This window comes from Ambystoma mexicanum, chromosome 8, assembly GCF_040938575.1.
Source record: "Ambystoma mexicanum isolate Mex_15411 chromosome 8, UKY_AmexF1_1, whole genome shotgun sequence".
Taxonomy (NCBI): domain Eukaryota; kingdom Metazoa; phylum Chordata; class Amphibia; order Caudata; family Ambystomatidae; genus Ambystoma; species Ambystoma mexicanum.
Genome location: NC_090929.1, coordinates 972,045,827 through 972,065,837, shown reverse-complemented (window position 1 = coordinate 972,065,837; position 20,011 = coordinate 972,045,827). Strand labels below are relative to the sequence as shown.

The window sequence follows — 20,011 nt, the reverse complement described above, 5'->3', positions numbered from 1 at the left end:
GGATTTCTCCATTTGTTGACAAGTGATATCACATCACAAAAAGCGCTTGGGCCGTACCGGCCGTGAATGTGTTTTATTGCCTTCCCCTAGTTCTACACCCTCGGACCATACCCCAACCGACCCCCCTCTTCACCTCTGGTCACTGTCCTTTTGGAGAATATTTGTCCGATTCTAGCATCATTGTGTATCAAACAATCCAACAAATAAAACGTGTTTAGTTAGCATGGTCACTGTAATTTGTTTTAGATTGTGCCATTCGTTTTCTGTGGATTCATGAGGTGATGGGGGAGGGGGGGGATTGCTTTTATTTTTACAACTTTGACAGATCCAACACTTTTGCACCTGCTGCACTTTCTCAAGGCACTTTTACTGGTCATTGGTAGCTTAGTTTTCATATTGGAACTAATAGATTTGAATATTGCACTGTTTTTTTTTATTAAGGTGCCCTGTCAATCTTTGCTGGAGGGTAGGCAATCTGCCTAGCATGTGTTCTGCATGTGTTTGTGGGCATGCTCTTTAACTTGTAAATCCACTGAAAATGTATTCACTTAATCGTAAACAAGTCAAAATTGCATATAACTGCACACAGGTTTTATATGTTGGTGTGTGAGAAACTTAATTTCACAACCCCTTCAATAGTAACTTTTAACTTTGGGTCTGCAAGAGACCTTCATCGAGGCAGATCCTACATCCTGCATAAACGAAATTAATATTACTACAAAAGCACTATGGAGCAACTTGGAAATTGCACTCATCCATCCTGCCAAATTGATGTATTTCATAAATTCCCCATGCCTGATCAAACATCTGTCCCTGTCCTCTGTGACAAAGTTCCCTGCCCGAACTTGGGGAAGGTGTTAGATGGTAACTTCTTTGACAACATGCAATCTTGAAATTATCACTAACCTGATTTAACAGCGACTTCCCTTGGAGGATACGAATGCTGAAATGAAAGTACCCCCAGACAGCTCTACTCCCCCCACGCCGGGAACAATACAGAACCAGTGTGGGAAGGAGCAAAACCCTCAGGGAAACCCTCTGGGGTAGAAAACCCTGGACGATGTCGCTCACAGGTGAAGAGGTCTTGAGGTAGTAGAGGTCTTCGGTGTAGCTGACAACTCGTAATGGAGATGAACTCTCTACAGGAGCAGAACAGACCGATAAGTATGCAATAGTGAAGGACAGACTAAAAGACTCAGGAGAGGTAACAGGCTGGAACTTACTGTAGGATTATGCTGAGATTACAAAGAACAGGAAAGTGACCGGGGATACCAGTTTCCAATATTGCAGTCCAAGAACAGAAACATAAACCCTCCCTTATAGAAAAAGAGGTTAAACTTCAGTCAAATGGGAACAAGTAACGCGAGGAACCGGTGTTTGGGAAAACACGCTAACTTACTTTGGATGGGAAAGCAGAAATTGAAGACAGCCTGAATGGATGTTGGGAGCGATAACTTGCCGGTGAAAAACCAGACCCGGAATGGGGCCGAGATGAGAAAGAAGAGTGGGGTCTAAAATGGAAGAGAGTCAATAGGTAGCAGTTAAGGAGAGCAAGAAATTCACAAGGTAAGGGAAGAATTTCCTAGCAGCGAACTTACGGAGCGCCGAAATCAGCAGTAGCGACGCGGCGGGTAGCAGTACTTCCTTCACTATATGTGATCACGTGAACAGCCATTCGGGTCTCTGGGGAGCGTGCAACGTCTATAGCGTTGTCTGTAACAACGGCACGGACATCCGTGGCCATCTTGGACGTATTGGATCGTATCGCTCCGTACACATGGCGGCGCTGCCAAAGAGACCAGTGTCGCCACGGTGTAACAGAAGGGCCATTTTGTAACCCAAGGCGCTGGAGGGGGTAGGAGGAGGGTGGTGGTGTGGTGGTTCACTTCTCAGTTTGGTGCTGGGCTTGGGGTGGATGAGAGAATCCCCTGGCTTAGGCCCACCACACCAGGTATAGTTTGTTCAGTACTACCCCTTTAAGAGATCCAGAATTACATGCGGGAGGCATGGGGTATGGCTTTGCTGTGGTGATAAACCCTCACACAAACATTAAAGCATACTAAGTCCTAACCATCGATTGTGACACGTACGTTAGTTGGGAGCAGGAGCGACCCCATGCTCATCCTATGTATACCTTCTAGATACTTAGGAGCGAGAAGGATTTGATTGTGGATTGCTGGGAAAATGCAAAAGAGCACTGCATCAGTTGGGACGATGTAAGAGTAGGCCGTGCCAATTAAGTAGCCGGAAACATGTAAATTCACGTAGAAGATCTAGTCTCTGATACTGTGAACCACGGGTCTACAACTCCAAATCTCTGCCCGATTACATTGAGCTCTGAGATTCATATTTTCCTACCCAAACTAATCAATCTGTACAGGTCCCACTAAAAAATGCAGGCAAAGACCATCCCGATAGTACAGGTCAATCACTGGACCTACCTGGAAATAAAGGGGCCCGGGTTCGAGACTGTTTTGTAGACTGATCAAAAGCAAGATAGTGGAAAGCGGGAATCTTGAGAAGCTGAAAGCAGGAATGTTTGTTAGCAAGAGTTGAATTGGAGGGAGGGGAAAGTGGAGGAGAATAGAGCACAGGGGGTAGTGAGGAGGGAAAGATCAGGAGGAGGTACAAAGAAGAACAGGAACAGGAACAGGAAGAGGAAGACAAGTGTGTGCCCAGAGGTTTGGGGAAATTGTTTGCGGATCAGGTGGAGGCAGAGAGTCATGATGACAAGGAGGTGGAGCAAGAAGGCAATTGAAGTTCTATGTGGTGGAAGGTGGAAATGAGGTGGAAGAATGGCTGAGAAGATGATGTACGTTAGAGAGCGTCAGGATGGCACAAGAATAAGTAGGTGGTTCAGCAAAAAGAACAGATCTTAGGTGCTGATGAGAGATGGTGCACTCCCAACACCAAACTGTTGTGAATGGAAGGGTGAAGGCACAAGTGCATAGCATAGATGTAGATAAAGAAACAAGAGGAGGAAAGATGAATACGAATTGATCCCACACTTTTGCCACCGGACCATTGCAGTCTGAGATGAAGACTGCAGAAAGCTGTAGGGAGTTAACGACAGGTCCCTCCCTAGTTCACTGAAGACGAGCGTGAGTAGTGACACAGTTTAGAAGGAGTTTCTTTATACCCAGCACTTGGTATTCACTATGGGGTTGCTGCATGCCCCTCTCAGCCTCAACCGGTGCAACTGTCAGACCTTATGAACAATTTTGGAAAGCAGAGACAAAAACAGGTGTGGCGGACACTGTCCAAACTGAGTTTGAAAAGATGGATACTCTCTTTCCCAGAAGTGGCTGTAAACGGGCTGTGGAAGAAAAGACTTAATGAACGGAGTAGTTATGACTGAAGAGACTGCTTGTGCGACCAAGCTCTTTTCTGACGGAGCTTCTGCAAGTTTGAGATGCTTGTTTTTTTGCCCAGTGCTTCCCTTCCTTTTTGAGTGAAAGGTGGGATTTGCTTTGCAAAGGACTCCAGACATTTTCTTTTTCCTTACATTCACAATTCCTTTTCAAATTGTTGAACCAAGAAAGCAGGGGTGAAACAATAGTTTGCTCAAGACGGGTGAGCTGACGTGAAAAGGAGGAAAGCGAAAACTGATCAGTAAAGAAAACATCTGTCTGTGCGGGGGAAAAATGTCCTGATTATGACGGACCATACAGTGGCCATGCGCTACCTCAACAAAAAAGGGGGGGGCAGGGTCACTCCCGTTGTGCAGGGGGGGCAATGCAGCTCTGGTTCTGGGCCATCCAGCAGGAAATTTCGATCTCCGCAGTCCATCTGGCCGGAAACGAAAACGCGGCGGCGGCGGACGCTCTGAGCAGGCAGAGCACGGTCTCTCACGAGTGGGAGCTGCCTCAGGAAGTTCTTTTGGAGATCTTTGCCCTTTGGGGAACCCCACAAGTGGATCTCCTCGCCACCAGTGTCAACCAGAAGTGTGAGAGATTCTGATTGCGGGAATTTCCCCCAAGAGGAGCCTTAGGGGACACGTTCACAGTGGAGTGGTCCTTCCCACTGCTGTACGCGTTTCCTCCAGTCCCCGTCATTCCGCAAGTGTTGCAGAGGTTCGGTTCCCGAATGATCCTCATTACTCCGGCATGGACTAGGAGAGCGTGGTACCCGGACCTTCTAGAGATGTCCATCTGTCCTCCACGCTGTCTTCCCTACCGAGATGATCTGCTCTCACAGGAGGGGGGTCGGGTTCTCCATCCAGAGGTCAAGTCTCTCAGCCTTCATGCTTGTTATCTGAAAGGTTGAGATATGTGGATTGGGACCTCCCCGAAGACGTGGTGGAGGTGTTGCTTTCGGCCAGAAGGCCCGCAACAAAATCCCTGTACCGTTGCCGTTGGAGAAAGTTCTGTTAGTGGTCCATGGTACAGAATGTGGATCCTTTCCAATGTTTCATTCCTTTGGTTTTGTCTTTTTTGCTTTCTTTGGCTCACAAGGGCCTGCAAGCGGGTACCATTAAGGGTTACGTGGCGGCGCTGTCCATATTTAAGCGCTCGTCTGAGGAATGTTCTTATTTTAAGATTCCTTTGATTTTGCACTTTCTAAAAGGGCTAACTAATGTGTTTCCACCGTCACCTTTCCAGGTGCCAGGATGGGATTTGAATTTGGTTTTAAAGTTCCTAATGGGAGCGCCATTTGAGCCCTTACATTCTTGTCCGTTGAGACTGTTGTCCTTTAAAACTGTGTTTTTAGTTGCGGTCCCTTCCGCACGCAGAGTGAATTGCAGGCACTTTCCGCCAAGCCACCCTTTACTGTCTTCCATAAGGATAGGGTTGTCCTGCGGGTGCGGCTTTCTTTTCTTCCGAAGGTTGTGTCGGACTTCCATTTGAGCCAGAAGGTGATTCGTCCAGCGTTTTATCCTCCTCCACATCCTGGGAAGGAAGAGGAGAGGCTCCATTGGTTGGATCCTAGTAGAGATTTGAGTTTCTATATCTCACGGATGTCCCGGGTCAGAGTGGACGATCGGCTCTTTGTTCGTTATGCTGGAAGGCGCTTGGGTCAGGCTGTTTCTAAACAGACCTTAACCAGATGGATCATTTTGACGATCTCTGAGTGTTACTGTTTTGCGGGAAAGGAGCCTCCAGTAGGCTTACGGGTTCATTCTACCAGGTTTGTGGCTGCCTCCACTGCTCTGCAGAGGGGTGTTCCTATTCGCAATATTTGCAAAGCAGCCACATGGGCCTTGGTACATACTTTTGTGAAACATTATTCCCTGGACTCCATCCATGGTCAGGATTTGGCTTTTGGTAAGGCAGTCCTTTATTCAGCCATTTGATTGGGCATTCTAATATTCAAAATTTGTAAATTATTTTCCCACCTCCATTATTTGGTACTGCTTTGGGAGTCTGTCATAGATGTGGAATACGTCGGAGGACACAATCCCCTCGAAGAACAAGTTACTTACCAAATCTGGTAATGTTCTTTTGATGGGATGTTCCTCCTACGTATTCCACATCGCCCTCCCAACCTGCCCCTCTGCTGAATTTCCTATGCGATTGCAGCTTACATTTCCGCAAGGCTATCTGCAGTGATACTGGCAGGTGATTGGTGCCACACGTTCTAGGAAAAACGTAGTGCGTCCTATATATAACTTCCGGTGACGTCGACCCTCGACGGAGGCCCTCGAGGGACAGCGGATCGATGCCATTGACGCAGGACACCCTCTACCGAAAATTTTCCGAAGCAGCACAGCTGTGGATATTACCCGTCATCATAGATGTGGATTACGTCGGAGGAACATCCCATCGAAAGAACGTTACCAGATATGGTAAGTAACTTGTTCTTCTTTTGGCAAATTGGTCTATTAGAGATGTCAATTGTGATGACTTTCTGGTGCAGAACTCTAAGCAGGTTTTGAAGCCCGGTCTTGCATCGAATTCAACCCCCAGATATTTAGAAAGCTTGGTATATGGCATTTCAATATCCAGTACCATTAGCCAAGGTCTGGCTATGCACTTTGAAGTGAATAGCATGATCTGTGTCTTCTCCCTATTGATGGCCAGGCCATTCATTTCAGCATACCGCCATAGGGCCTCTATTATGCTTTGTATGCCACTAAAAGTATGGTCAAGGAGCACCAGATCATCCGCATCGGCCAGAACTGTACAATGAGTATTGTCAATTCCCTGACATTGTTAGATAAGCCCTTATCGTCTCTTCCGGCTTATCTAAAGAAGTCCCCTAGTTTCTGGTTCAGATCGGCTTTTCTGAGATTCCGCCTAAATTTACTTCCTACCCTGGAATTACTAGCCATAAGAGATAAAGAAGGGAGTACTGTATCAATATGTGAAAGGTGCTCAACTATGGAAGTTCGGACCACTAAGCACTTACTTTCTAAGTGTTCTGGGACCTGGAATATCAGGGCAGATTTGTTCATGATGAATCTTGGTTGAACAATGATTTCTGGGCTAGACTATCCTCTGGCAATGAGTTGGCTTTATCAATTGAAGTGGGTAGAGTTCTAATTGCCTTGAAGTTAGTAACAATTTGATTTTCATTTTGTTAAAATTATTTGGTTAGATTTCTTTTACCTTCTTCCTTGTTTTTTCCTTGAACCATGATACATGTTTTTACTCAAAAATGTAAATGCTTGATTTTACTGTTATGTTTAATATGTCCAATGAAATGTGTTAAAAGTCATATGTTGGCTCATGCACTTTAAATAAAATAAAATTTTAAAAAAAAGAGTATTGTCAATTTTTGTGGAACAGCCTCTACTCTGCCTCAGAAAAGGGGAAAGGTCAGAGACATAGAGATTATATAATAAAGGGGCTGTAACACATCCCTGTTTAACCCCACAATTCTGTGGCATAGGCATGGTCATGGACACCCTTGCATCAACTCTCAGACAGACTGTATTATTCTTATGGAATCATTTAAGCTAGTACAGTATCCCCAATGGGCAGCCCATATGTTCTAATTTGTGCCAAAGTAATTCCCTGCTGACTGTGTCAAAGGCAGCTTTGAAATCTATAAACAAAGCTTAAAGTGGAGGATTTTTTAGGCCATGAGCTTGTGTCAACAGGGAATCCATGAGACGCAGATTGTTAGAGGTAGAGTAGTCAGGACAAAATCCACAGTGGTATCTATCTAGGATGCCTTATGAGACGCAGATTGTTAGAGGTAGAGTAGTCAGGACGAAATCCACAGTGGTATCTATCTAGGATGCCTTATGTTCAACCCACTTCTGTAATTCCTTTAAAAGTAATGAAGTAAAGAGCTTTCGGTACAGTCAAGCATTGAAAGTAATCAATAGTTACTGGCATTTCTTGGGTTCCCTTTTTTAAAACGGGCACAAGGATGGCCGTTTGCCAAGTGACAGATCTTTCCCTCCTCGAGTACCTTATCAAAAAGTATCTTTAGGCGCGTGTACCAAAAATAGGGATTATGTCTTATAACAACATTGGCCAGACTGTCCGGCCCAGGGGCCCTGGAAGATTTTAACGTCTTAATTTCCAAGTAGACATCTCCCTGAATGGGGGGCGAGGCCCTAAAAGGGCAATTACGCTTAGACAAAAAGGCCACCATGTGTGCTCGTTTATGGGGTTAATCATGCCCGGTTTCTTACATCCTTTAGCCTCACCCAGGAGTGACCAAATGCTGCAGGAATCGCCACCACAAAAGGCAGTCACCATAAGGCATCTTTATTATATCTGCGGCTCCATCTGAACCAATTGCGATTAGTTTTTTTTTATTGATTTTATCGCATGCAAGTATGCCCCGAGACGGAGCAGTGAGTTTTGCCCTGCGCAGGTCCCTACACAACTTTCATTTAGCATCTCTAATGTTTTTATCGTAAATCAAATGATGTTTCTGCTCTCCATGTCAAGTATGTTTTAGACATTGCATGTGGGCCGGTGAAAGAGACCATCCATCTCTCAATGCCATCCATGTCCATTTCTTGAAAGACCGCATGACCGAAGAGTTCATATGAAATGTGGCAAGCTTGGCTTTGATGATATTATTCTCAGACCATTTAATGCGACTACCAGTGTGATTAATCTTAGTCCCCAGGGGGTTGCGCTTTTGCCCGCACAGAAGAAGCCCTGAGCTTCAAAATAAGGGCCTAGTGATCACTCCATGTATTGACACTGATATGTAGGTCTATCACCCTCAGAGCGGCTTCACAATTTACTAAGACATAATCAAGTGTTGCACAAGTACTTCTCCTCTTCCAAATGTACCCCCCAGGAGTATCACTTTTAGTGCGCCCATTCAAGATTTCAAGTTCCCAACTCATGTAGAACCTCTGCGAACATAGCCCCTCATTATCCGAGTGGCTTTGCTTCATAATGCTAGTGCGGAATGATATGTCTTTGTTATGGAGAATTCTCAGAAATGTGCTAATTCCTCTCTACCTTAGAGACCCTGAGCTCTTTTGCTGGACTTTTAATTTCTAACCTGGAGAGAGAGAGACCTTTTTCCCACTCTCATGTATTTTCTCTGTGATTTGGACTCTGTGTTTCTTTTGACTTTGGAGTCTGACGAACTCCATAGGCATCATCTTTGCATTGTAATGCACAGCACCTTCAGTGCAGTGTCGCAGGGAAATCTTAGATTTCCCAAAGGTTTAAATACCTTCTCTTGGTGAAACTACTGTTTCCAAGTACAGTGAAGTGAAATTGACTTTACTTACAATTTGTGATTTTCTAGACCCAGCACACACTACCTTAACATAGGGTGCTGGAGGGGTTACTTATTATCCCCGTTGTCTAGTTTCTCATGTAACATTTTTATGTTACCCTTTCTACAATTAATGGCCGGTGGCAGTGGTTTACTTTTTACTACCATTGTGTGTTTCTACCACAGACTGCGTTCGCAGCTGCAGTAAGGCACCCATGGGTGCCCATTTTATCAAAATGGCCCGGTCTTATTTTTTTTGCAATTTCTTGTCGGAAATGTCCTTCTTGAGATTCACTTTGCCCGCCAAACCAGGTTTGGTCCCTTTGTTCATTTTGCCTTTGGCGGGATTCACAGGTGAAGCCTGCCTCTGGCTCCAGTATGTCTGGCAGGGTTAGGAAGTGAGGGAGGTGCTTAATCCCCTTGGTTACAGGAATGCACCCAAAGGTGATTGGCCGGCTGGCTGTCCTCAGAGGACAGCCACCCTCCTGTGTGATTGACAGCTAGGCTGGAATGATTGGGAGAAGCATGCATAAAAGGTGAGGCTTTTTGGCATGGAAGGCAGAGTCAACCACTGGACGAAGGAATCGGAAGAACTTTGAAGAGACGTCTGCTGCAACTCATGGGCCGTTGGTTTGCCCGGTGAAGCCCTGCTGCTGTGCTGAAGCTCTGAATTTGTTTCGACTAGTGAAGGCCTGCAAAGACGACTTCTCCCATTGGGTTGGTGGGACCAATCGACCCCAAAGTGAACTCGTTTGGACATCCTCTCGGAGCTGGCTGTACTTCCACTGCTCTGCTGCTGGAACCGAAGTGCCAGGGAGAGGTACACAAAACCAAGTGGATCGCTTTTAAGTCGGACCTGAGCGCCAGGAAGATCCTCCGGACTTCCTGAAGCAGGACTGACCAAACCTGAGCCACCCCTACAGAGTGCTGGACACCAGATGCGAGGAAAGTCTGAAGTGGTATCCAAGAACTGCGGTGTTGCTATTTGCTGTCAGACGCGAGGAGGTGAAACCGCGAAGTGCCCGCTGAATTGAAGTTTGCCCATTGCTGCCGCCTACCTTCCCATTGCAGTGCAGGAGTCCCCAGACGTTCTCTTTCTTGCCCCCACGACTGAGGCCCAGGAACACTAAGATCTGCAGAGCTGTACAGGAAAGGAAGCCAGCTGGAGCCATTTCTTCTAGCCAAAGGTACTGTAAACCTAAGAAGACTTACCTCTTGTTGTGTAGCCTTATTTGTTCTCAGTTGAGACTGGTCTTGGTTGCCACTGCAGAGTTGCTTGCATCTTTGCCCCTCACAAGCCTCCCAGCTTGTGGCCCTTCAAGGGAATCTTATTTCTACAAACTTTGCTAAAAACATTGTGCAAGGCATTTACTTACCTGCAAAGATGATCTTCAGTCCCCCTAGACTTTGCTCAATTAACATTGGCTGTCCTGGCTCCCTGAGGGATTCTTCTTACTTCTGACTCTGCCTTTACCTTTCTCCCAGGAAAGGGTTACATTTACTTGACATTGGAAGGTTTAAAAAGTACTTACCTGTTTATGAATAATGTGTTAACCTTTGTTTATTCCCCAATCTAACCTTTGCACCAAACACAGTATTGCTTTAAATGTACCATTGATCCATGTCCACAGTGTCCTTGCTATCTAAGTCACCTGAGGGTGTAGGAAGTGGCTGTGTGCCATCCCCAATGGGTATCATCTGATGTAGAGAAACAGAAAGTGTATTATAACTGATGCATGTTTTGCTCCCTTCTGAAGAAGGCTTATATAACTGACTGTTAAATTAATAATTGTTTAATCAAGAAACCTTGAGTGTAAGTATTTATTTAAATAACTGTCACTGTGAAACTCTGTGTTACAACCTTACAGCTCACATTGACCCCCTTGATATAAGCCTGGCTGCTCAGCCACACTACCAACATATGTAGTACAGACTTATACCAAAGGTTGGGTTCCTATTGCCAGGAGGTCAAGATTGCTGTAGTCTTCCACAGGATACTGCACACAATCTTGCCTAACAGTCTTTCACTTGTGTTCCTGCACCCATGGCACAATGACAATTAAGGTCACCTCCTATGATAATACATTCCTCCCCTTGCCCACATCCCACTTTGTAAAGAGCTCACTCAAAGTTGTTCTCTGTGCAGAGCCCCCAGGGGATATATACGTTGACCAGCAATGTCTTGTATTTATCTTCTGTAGAGGTAGTCACCTCTATTGCTAAAAGATGTTGCCTGGTGACAATTATGAGTGAGGGGAGACCATGTACCACGCCTGTTACAAGGCCCCCCCAAGGGTCTCCCTTTGCCCTTTTTAGCTACTGATTGGTGAATGGTGTAACCGTCCATTATGATAGGTGACGTTAACCATGTTTCCTGTATTAGGAAACAAGTGTGCTGAGTAATGTAGGAGAGTAACCCAGTGGGTGATAACAGATGCGAAAAATCCAGGGTGTTCCAGGATATGAGTGACCAGTCTCATTGCCACAGTTAACCTTTGATCCGCTTTTGTTCGTATTCCGTTTACATTTTATGGCCAGGTAGTGCAATGGTTTTCCGGCTATTGCCATACGAGGTCGTGAGTGGAAAGGTGCAGCACCACATGCCCTAAACCGTGCACATAACTTTGCAAATGGTGCAATCCTTGACATGTCCTTGGCGGTACGTCAACATATGTAAAGTATACCCATACATGTGTACTTTCTGCTATCGCCCTCTACATTCAGAGTCAAATGCCCAATAATTCCTTTGTATTCCTGGGATCGTCACCCTATATACGCTGTAGCCACATGCTGCCACAGGTTGCAAATTTCAGCCCCGAATTCATGAATTACATGACATTCTCCAGCATGGGGTCTGGCATCGATTCACATGCTCATGAATATTCCCCGTCGTCAGGCCAGGAATCCTCAGTATAGAAAAAAATCAGTATCAGTATCGTTTCTGATCTGTCTTTCTTAGTAGTAACCAATCACTGGTCTCTGGGTCAGACAGCCCCCAGCCAATGACTGCCCTCTCCCTAAGCCCCACCTCCGGCAGCCATCCTCAGATTTTTACCACACGTTCAAGTGTTGGGAGACCTCGTGCTGTAGCTCTCGAGCTTTTGCTGCGTTTTCGCGCTTTTTCAGGAGGTTTTTCTCATTTTTCGGTTAAATAGAGCCTCAAGCTCCACCGTTTCTATATCCGATCAACGGGGATCCATTTCATAGTTTTCTACGCCCCTTAATGGTGAAGATTTCGTCGAGTTACGCTTTTGAAGGATTCCAGAAGTTCTGAGGCCTACATGGCCCAGGAGAAAGGAAGCTCGACGCCCGGGAAGCTGTTCAGGACCTGCCCTGGATGCCAGCTTCAGAATGTTTTCAAGGAGGACGAGCATTCGTTATGCCTCTACTGTCTCCATGAGGACAAGACGCACACGGAGAAGGACTGTGCGTTTTGTGGGAAAATGTCGGAGCGGACCATGAAGGATCGCCACCTCCGTCTCGCCAACTGGCTGGAAGGGAAGAGCCCGTCAGGCGAGAAGAAGAAAAAGAAGTCTGAGCGGTCTTCTAAGTCCTGTGAGGGCGCCCCGGCGACAGGGGCCCAACAAAAGGCTAAGCACCGCATGTCCGCGGGCAACGGGAGCGCCGAACGGTCGGGCTCCTTAGCTGCCAGGCAGGGCGCATCCTCCCTGGCGCCATCAACCACGAGCCAGCTCTGGCTCTGGCTCGGGTAAGAGGAAGTCCGAGAACCCGGCAAAGCTTCTGGAGAGGCCCCGGTCGATCTCGAAGATTCTGGCAGAGGGGGAGCGAGGCTCAGACCCTCCCCCCAAGGTGAAGGCCCCAGGCGTCCAGAAGGTTGCGATGGCCTTAATTCACCCTGCTAAGACCTCGATTGAGGATGTCTCCGGGGCCCTGGCTCAGCCTGTGGAGGCGCCCTCAGGACCCAGAGTCTCCCTGCCACCGCTGAGGGAGTCGTCTTTCAGGCCCATTGAGAAGACCCCCACGAAGTCCTCGTTGGAAAAGGTGGGGGAGGGGCTGGTGGCCATTGTGGATACGGACACGACCTCTGAAGAAGAGCTCATCGAAGTCGTGGAAGAGGCCCAGCCCATCGGGAGGGATCCCGACGAGGGCGACGACGAGAGCGACCGTGTCGCCGACAAGGCTCCTCAAGAGCCCTCGCGCCCGTCGTTTCCGGCGCCGCAGGACACCTTGGTGGCCATTTTGTCAGCGATTCAGTCCTTATGCTCAGAGATAAGGACAAGGTTGCCCCTTCCCCCGACGGAGGTACCTGAGCCAGACCCGACGGGGGAACCGGAGCCAGGACCTTCGGAGAGTCCACCGCATAAGAGGAGGACGACGCATCCTACGCCAGCTCTCCCACCTCTGCGGCCTGCTCTGCCTTCCCCCGGTCTACTACCCACAGGGATGATACAGGCACGGACACGGCTACAAAAGGTACAGATGACGACGGAGGCGACGACGGGACGTGTCCCCGTCGCCCCCTGCTCGGGCATCCCCGCCCGACGAGATTGGATCCTTTCATGCCATGATTTCCAGGGCATCCGAGCTTTTTCAGCTCTGCCCAGAAGAAAAGAAGAAAGAAGGGTTCCTTTACCAATGGCGCGAGGCTAAAAGGAAGACGGTCCTCGCCATACCGCTTCTTGATGACATCAGGGATGAGGGGCACGCCCTCCTCAAGAACCCTGCCACGGCGCCGGCAAAGAGGGACCGGTACGAGAAGAAGTACGGGGTCCCCGACGCGGCCCCCTTGTGCCTTCGGGCACAACCTACCCCGGATTCGGTCGTCTCGGCGGCGGCAAAGAAGAAGGCTGGGGGGGCATCGGCCTCGACATCAGCTTCCCCGCCGGACGGCGAGGGCAGGAAGTTGGACTCGATGGGACAACGGATCATCTCATCCGCAGCGACGACTATCAAGGTGGCCAACGCCCTGGCTATCGTAGCCCGCTATGACAGGGAGTTGTGGTTCAAAATCGCCCCTCTGTTAGAGTTCCTTCCGGACGCCAAAAGGGCTGAGGCCCTTGAAATCCTACAGGAGGGGGAGATTTCTTCGGACCACGCCATCACGGTGGCAACAGACATCGCCGACACCGGTTTCCGTCAGTTGGGCAACAGCGTTTGCTTGAGACGACGAGGATGGCTCAAGGCCACGGATTTCCGCCAGGACGTACAAACCAAGGTTTTGGACATGCCCTTCGACGGGAACAACCTGTTTGGGAAGGCGGTTGATGAGTCCCTTCAGGCCATCAAGACAGACAGAGACTGCCCAGGCACTGGGAGTGCTCCAACAACGATGGCCGTCCTTTCGGAGCTCCGGAGGCAGACAGGGTGCCTCCAAGGGATCCGGTGGTGGCTCCTCCACATACCGCCAAGCGGCAAGACCTTCGTCCCAGGAAGCCTACAGGGGACGCGGCAAGTCAGGTGGTGCCCGTCGTCGTCGACAGGGAGGTCAAGGAGGCAAGGCGGCCTCCAAACAAGATTGAACCGACTGTGCGGTCGGGCCCCTGCCGAAGCACCCCGGTGGGAGGCCGGCTGGCGAGGTTCGTCAGCGTGTGGGAGTCAATCTCCACCGACCGTTGGGTGCTGGACGGCCTGGCCCAAGGGCACGCCCTCGAGTTTCAGAAGAAGTGCCCTCGCGTTCCACCCGTGGCCAGGAAGGAAAATCACGTCCCTCAACTACTGTTGGAAGTAAGGGCGATGCTCAAGAAGGGTGCTATCGAGCTCGTCCCAAAGAGGCTTCGGGGCTCCAGAGTTTACTCAAGGTACTTCCTCGTAAAAAAGAAGACAGGAGGATGGCGCCCCATCCTGGACCTACGATGACTGAACAAGTATATCAAGGCACAAAAGTTCCGTATGGTCACCCTCCAGCATGTGCTGGGACAGCTGGAGGAGGGCGATTTCCTGTCTTCTTTGGACTTGGAGGATGCGTACTTCCACATCCCCATTCTAAAAAGACACCGAAAGTTCCTCAAGTTCGTGGTCCAAGGGCGGCACTACCAGTTCAAGGCCCTCCCGTTCGGATTGAAGTCGGCACCCAGGGTGTTCACCAAGTGCCTTGCACCGGTGGCGGCGTGGCTGCGCCTACAGGGGATCCACGTCTACCCCTACCTGGACGACTGGCTCATCTGGGCAAGGACAAGGGAGCTCACCGTGGAGCACACTACGAAGACCGTCCAGCTGCTCACGGACCTGGGATTCTCCATCAACTTTCCAAAATCCCACCTGGTTCCGTCGCAAGTCGCCCTGTTTCTGGGAGCCAAGCTCGACACAGTGGCGCGGCTGGCCTCGCCGTCGGAGGAAAGGACCAGGACCATTCTGGGCAAGGTGCAGCGTCTGCTGGCCACGGACATGGCCAGGGTAAGATCTATCAAATCCCTTCTCGGGATGATGTCCTCCTGCATTTATCTGGTGCACCTTTGCAGGCTTCGGATGCGACCCTTACAGGAGTTCCTCGACGCCCACTGGATCCAGTCGACGGGCAGCTTTAAGGACAGGATCCCTCAACGAGACGTTCCGTCAGGCGATCCTGTGGTGGGGTACACGCTCCCATCTGTCGGCGGGCACAGACTTTCAGACCCCAGCTCACAAGGTGACGGTGACGACGGACGCCTCCCTGGAAGGTTGGGGAGCACACTCTGGAGATCTTCATGCGAGAGGCCTTTGGCTCCCAGAGGAGAAGTCTCTCCACATCAATATCTTGGAGCTCCGCGCGGTGTTCTGGGCCCCAAGGTCCTTTCTTCCATCCCTCAAGGGCAAGGTGGTGAGGATCTTCACCGACAACACCACCACAATGTTCTACATCCGGAAGCAGGGCGGAACCCGGTCCCCGGCCCTATCCAAGGAAGCCCAGGATCTGTGGCATTTGGCCGTCGCCCAAGGGATGTTTCTGGTGCCTCTTCATCTGGCAGGAATAAAAAACACGATCGCCGACTCACTCAGCAGGGAGCTGCGCTCGTGCCACGAGTGGGAACGACACCAGGATCAAGTGGATCGACTCTTCCGACGATGGGGCGAACCCCAAATCGATCTCTTCACGACGGCGACGAATTCCAAGTGCCGGAGGTTCGCCAGCAGGTTCCCCCAGCCGAGGAGCATGGGCGATGCTTTCTCGTTCCCCTGGGATGGCCTTTTTCTTTATGCGTTCCCTCCGCTGCCGTTGCTGCTCCGGCTCATCAACCAGCTCAAGAGGTCCCGGTGCAGGATGATCCTCGTCGCACCGGCGTGGCCGAGACAGATCTGGTTCCCGGACCTTCTGGACTTGTCAACGTCCCCACCAGTCAAGCTGCCCACGGACGCAGACCTGCTCTCCAGAGAAGGAGGCGCCATTCTTCACCACAACCCGGAGTCGCTGAACTTGCAGGCCTGGCTCCTGCAGCACTAGAGTTTGGAGGGTACAATATCCCGGCCGACTGCAGAGAGGTTCTTGCAAAGGCCAGGGCGTCCTCAACTCTCAAGTGCTACGGACATAAATGGAAGAGGTTCTCTGTCTGGTGCCGTGCACAGAAGATTAACCCTCTGCGGATTACGGCCCCTCAAGTACTGCCGTAACTACTGTCGCTGGCCAAAGCTGGACTGGCTCACGCCTCCATCAAAATACATCTGGCTGCAATCTCCCGATATACCAGGACGACGGGACGGTCGTCCTTGTGGTCTCATCGCCTGGTGAAAGAATTCATGAAGGGACTATTCAGATCATTCCCGCCGGTGAAGGCTCCTGCCCCGGCGTGGGAGCTTAATGTGGTGCTGACCAAGCTCATGGGGGCCCCATTCGAGCCTATGCATTCGGCGCCTTTGAAGTTCCTGTCATGGAAGACAGCTTTCCTTGTGGCCATCACCTCTGCAGGAAGAGTGGGAGAGATCAGGCCCTATCTTGCAAGCCTCCATACTTGACTTTTCATGAAACGAGGGTGGTGCTGAGGACACACCCATCCTTTATGCCCAAAGTGCCGTCGGACTTCCACCTCAACAAGCCCTTGGTGTTGCCAGTTTTCTTCCCGTCGCCTTCGTCGCCGGCCGAGAGGACTTTGCACTCGCTGGATGTAGCTAGAGTGCTGAGGTTCTACGTGGACCGCACGAAGAGTTTTCGGAAGACGTCACAGCTGTTTGTGAACTTTGGGACTGTGAATCAAGGGAAGGCTCTCTCGAAGACTTCCATTTCCAGATGGCTGTCCGGCTGCATCATGCACTGTCACCGGTTGGCAAATCGACAGCTGCCCGGCCGTCCGAGAGCCCATTCCACCAGAGCGATCGCTGCTACCACGGCGTTCCTGTCCGGTGTGCCTCTGCTGGACATCTGCAGGGCTGCGACGTGGAGGTCAACGCACACCTTCACAAGATTCTACTGCGTCGATCGGGACTCCAGGGAGGAGTCCAGGGTCAGCCAAGCAGTGCTGCGCAACCTGTTCGCCTAAGGTGAGCCTGGTGAGGAGGTAAGAGTTGCTTAATGTTGAGTTGTTGTATTGCTTAATGTTGAGCCTGTTGCCACCTCCCGTGGTTGTGCATGTATGTACTGCTATGTATTCTCTTATTCATGAGCATGTGAATCCATGCCAGACCCCATGCTGGAGAAGGAACAAGTTACTTACCTGTAACTGTTGTTCTCCAGCATGGGTCTGGCATGGATTCACATGCAAACCCTCCCGCCTACCCCTCTGCGGCTCTTCACTTGGTCATACTGCCACTTTACGTGCTACTAAATCTGAGGATGGCTGCCGGAGGCGGGGTTTAGGGAGAGGGCAGTCATTGGCTGGGGGCAGTATGACCCAGAGACCAGTGATTGGTTACTACTAACAAAGACAGATCAGAAACAAAACTGATTCTGATTTTTTTTCTATACCGAGGATTCCCAGCCTAAAGACGGAATATTCATGAGGATGTGAATCCATGCCAGACCCATGTTGGAGAACAACAGTTACAGGTAAGTAACTTGTTCCATCTTGATCTAATCACCTTGTGTAAGGTCTATTCCTAAACCTCTAGGTTCTGACATTTATGTTTCTTCTTTGGTGATTTAGACTGTGGTTCATACCAAATTCTCCCTGATTCACAGTGTCACCGTTGTTACTCACTCGTGGTACTCATTTTATCGACCTTGGGTTAATGGACTGATTTGGGCCAACCGGGGTATCAAACCCTTTTTGCATAGTTCATCCTGTTCCAAAGACGAGAACTCTGCACATGAGCTCTCTGCCCAGCCAGCACATGCTAAGTGCAGTCTATTGCCCCAATAATTCCATTATATGCCTTGTATAGTATCTATATGTAGGGTATGCCCTCGCGGCTTCTAGAGGAGTGGTTACAGAGGCTCTAGACATTGTTTTAAGGCCCTTTCCTCTGTGATAGATTTTCAATGTTTCTGTCCGATCTGTAATGAATTGAGAAGGTCATTACATTTTTTTATGATTCCTAGATCCAAGTGAGGGCTTCCAGTGTGAAAGAAGTATCAAAATAATTATAGCAATACTGGTGCACATGTATTTAAACATTTTATTAGGTACATGAAAATAAAGACACAATTTCTATGTACACAGTAACATTCCTGCTCCTTTTACACATGTTTGTATTGTTTAACTATGAGGCTTATTGTGTGCAATTCTTTAATTATTTTAGAGTCCTGAACGGGAGGGAATGACCACTAGTGGCTAGAGCCATTTTATTTTTGCAGTTTATGCTGTCACTTTTTACGGCAAGGGTGGAAGCTGCAGCTGGATCACTTCTCATAAAAGATTGAAAGCCAAACCGCCCAGTCGAAAGTGCCAGAAAGTGGCAGACGAAAGTGTCAGACACAGGTTATGAAATGGCATGCATGTGCCCACAAACAACGTGCATTGCTATAAGTGTGGAAATGGCTGTAACGAAAAGGCAAAGCAGTGGACCGGATGTATATCTATTGCCATTGATACCCTCCACACGTCAGGACATTCGTTTTTGGCTCATATGAGCCAACATCAAATCAATGCTTGGCACAAGGATGCCTTTAATGGGAAGAGTAGAATATGAACCAACATTTGGTATCTGATTGCAATCTAGAAGGCCATTGTTTTTTCTGTGTCGTGCGCAACATCATAAGTGACCTCTTTCGACTTGGGGGGCACGGAGGGGTCGGTGGGGTGGGGTTTCAGGGATTTTAACACACGTGTATTTTCTCGCACAGCCTTGCATTTTCCATTTTTTTTCTCTGAGATTATTCATGAATTTTCTTGCATCCTTTCAGCAATTATCCGGTTTATGGTATCACAATCGCACCCACCATCCAGATATTTTTGCTGCTCAAAATCGCAGGTCCTCGAAGTTCACTTCCCTACTATGCATCTCTTGCGACAAAGGCTTTTCCACCGCCACAGCCCTTCAGACACATGTCAAGGCAGAACATGCAGGTGAGTAGGAATGTTGACCCCCACAGATGTACGCCTTCTACATCCAAACTGATTTGAAATGAGACTGGTGAACAAGTGTTATGTAGGAATTGGTAGTAGTGGTACAATGTTTTTTTCTTCTTTTTTTTCTTTATCTGGTCTTTCTGGAACTCCATACAATACTGGCAGTAGATTTGGTGTTTTAATTCATGGTATCATTTTTTTTTTTTTACATTGCATCTTTACTAGCTAGGTACATTACAATATCTTAGTAATGTTTCATCACATTGGAAGCTACCGTTTTAAAGTAACCTAAAGCTTGGTGGAATAATTCAGGACTGTATGTTCTTCCAAGTGGGGCACCCAAGCTTCTTTCATTTTTTTTCATTATCAAAATATTACTTGTCGAACAAAAAAAAGTTATTTCTGTCTTTAACTGAAAAACGAATGTTACCAAATTTTAAATGAGCAGATGCAAAGGCTAAATTCTTGGTTTCAGGCTACATCCCAAGCTATTTGTTCAGTGAATGAACAGTAACCCAGTGTATTATGAATACACAAATGGATTTACTTAACAGAGAATGTATTAAACAAGACGGTTGTAGCCCTTAGATTGAAAACGTACATGGGTCAAATACCGTGTTCTATGGAATTTCTTCCGCTCATGAGGGTCTACAACCACGTTTTAGCTCACTGCACCCTTCAGAGAGGAGAAATAGCCATTTGCTTATCAGTCTGGTCCCACCCACAAGGTCTGTCCAGCACCGAAATGCTAGGTAATTCTCCTCTGAACATTATATGCAGAATCGTATACCGTTAGCTACCTTTTTAATTCAAGAAAATGGTCGGAATAATTCCATATTCATCTAGATACACATTTCATGAGAGGCTGTAGTATATACAAGCATCTCGGGTAAATCATCGTCTCTGAAATTCTATTAGACTTCAATGGAGCCTCCCTCCTTTTTAGCTGTGACTCTTAATGATGCAGCAGTATTCCTGGAGGGGAATGACTCTGT

The 20,011-nt window shown here is 48.5% G+C and overlaps 1 protein-coding gene across 2 annotated transcripts in view; it reads left to right on the top strand.

Annotated features, from left to right (window-relative positions):
• The window catches only part of ZBTB40 (zinc finger and BTB domain containing 40), a 948,694-nt gene that overhangs the window by 666,601 nt on the left and 262,082 nt on the right, over positions 1-20,011 (top strand). For both annotated transcript variants that reach the window (XM_069610881.1, XM_069610880.1), the window contains exon 13: positions 18,851-19,013. In XM_069610881.1, coding sequence (XP_069466982.1) covers positions 18,851-19,013 — 163 coding nt within the window. The remainder of the gene's footprint in view (positions 1-18,850; positions 19,014-20,011) is intronic.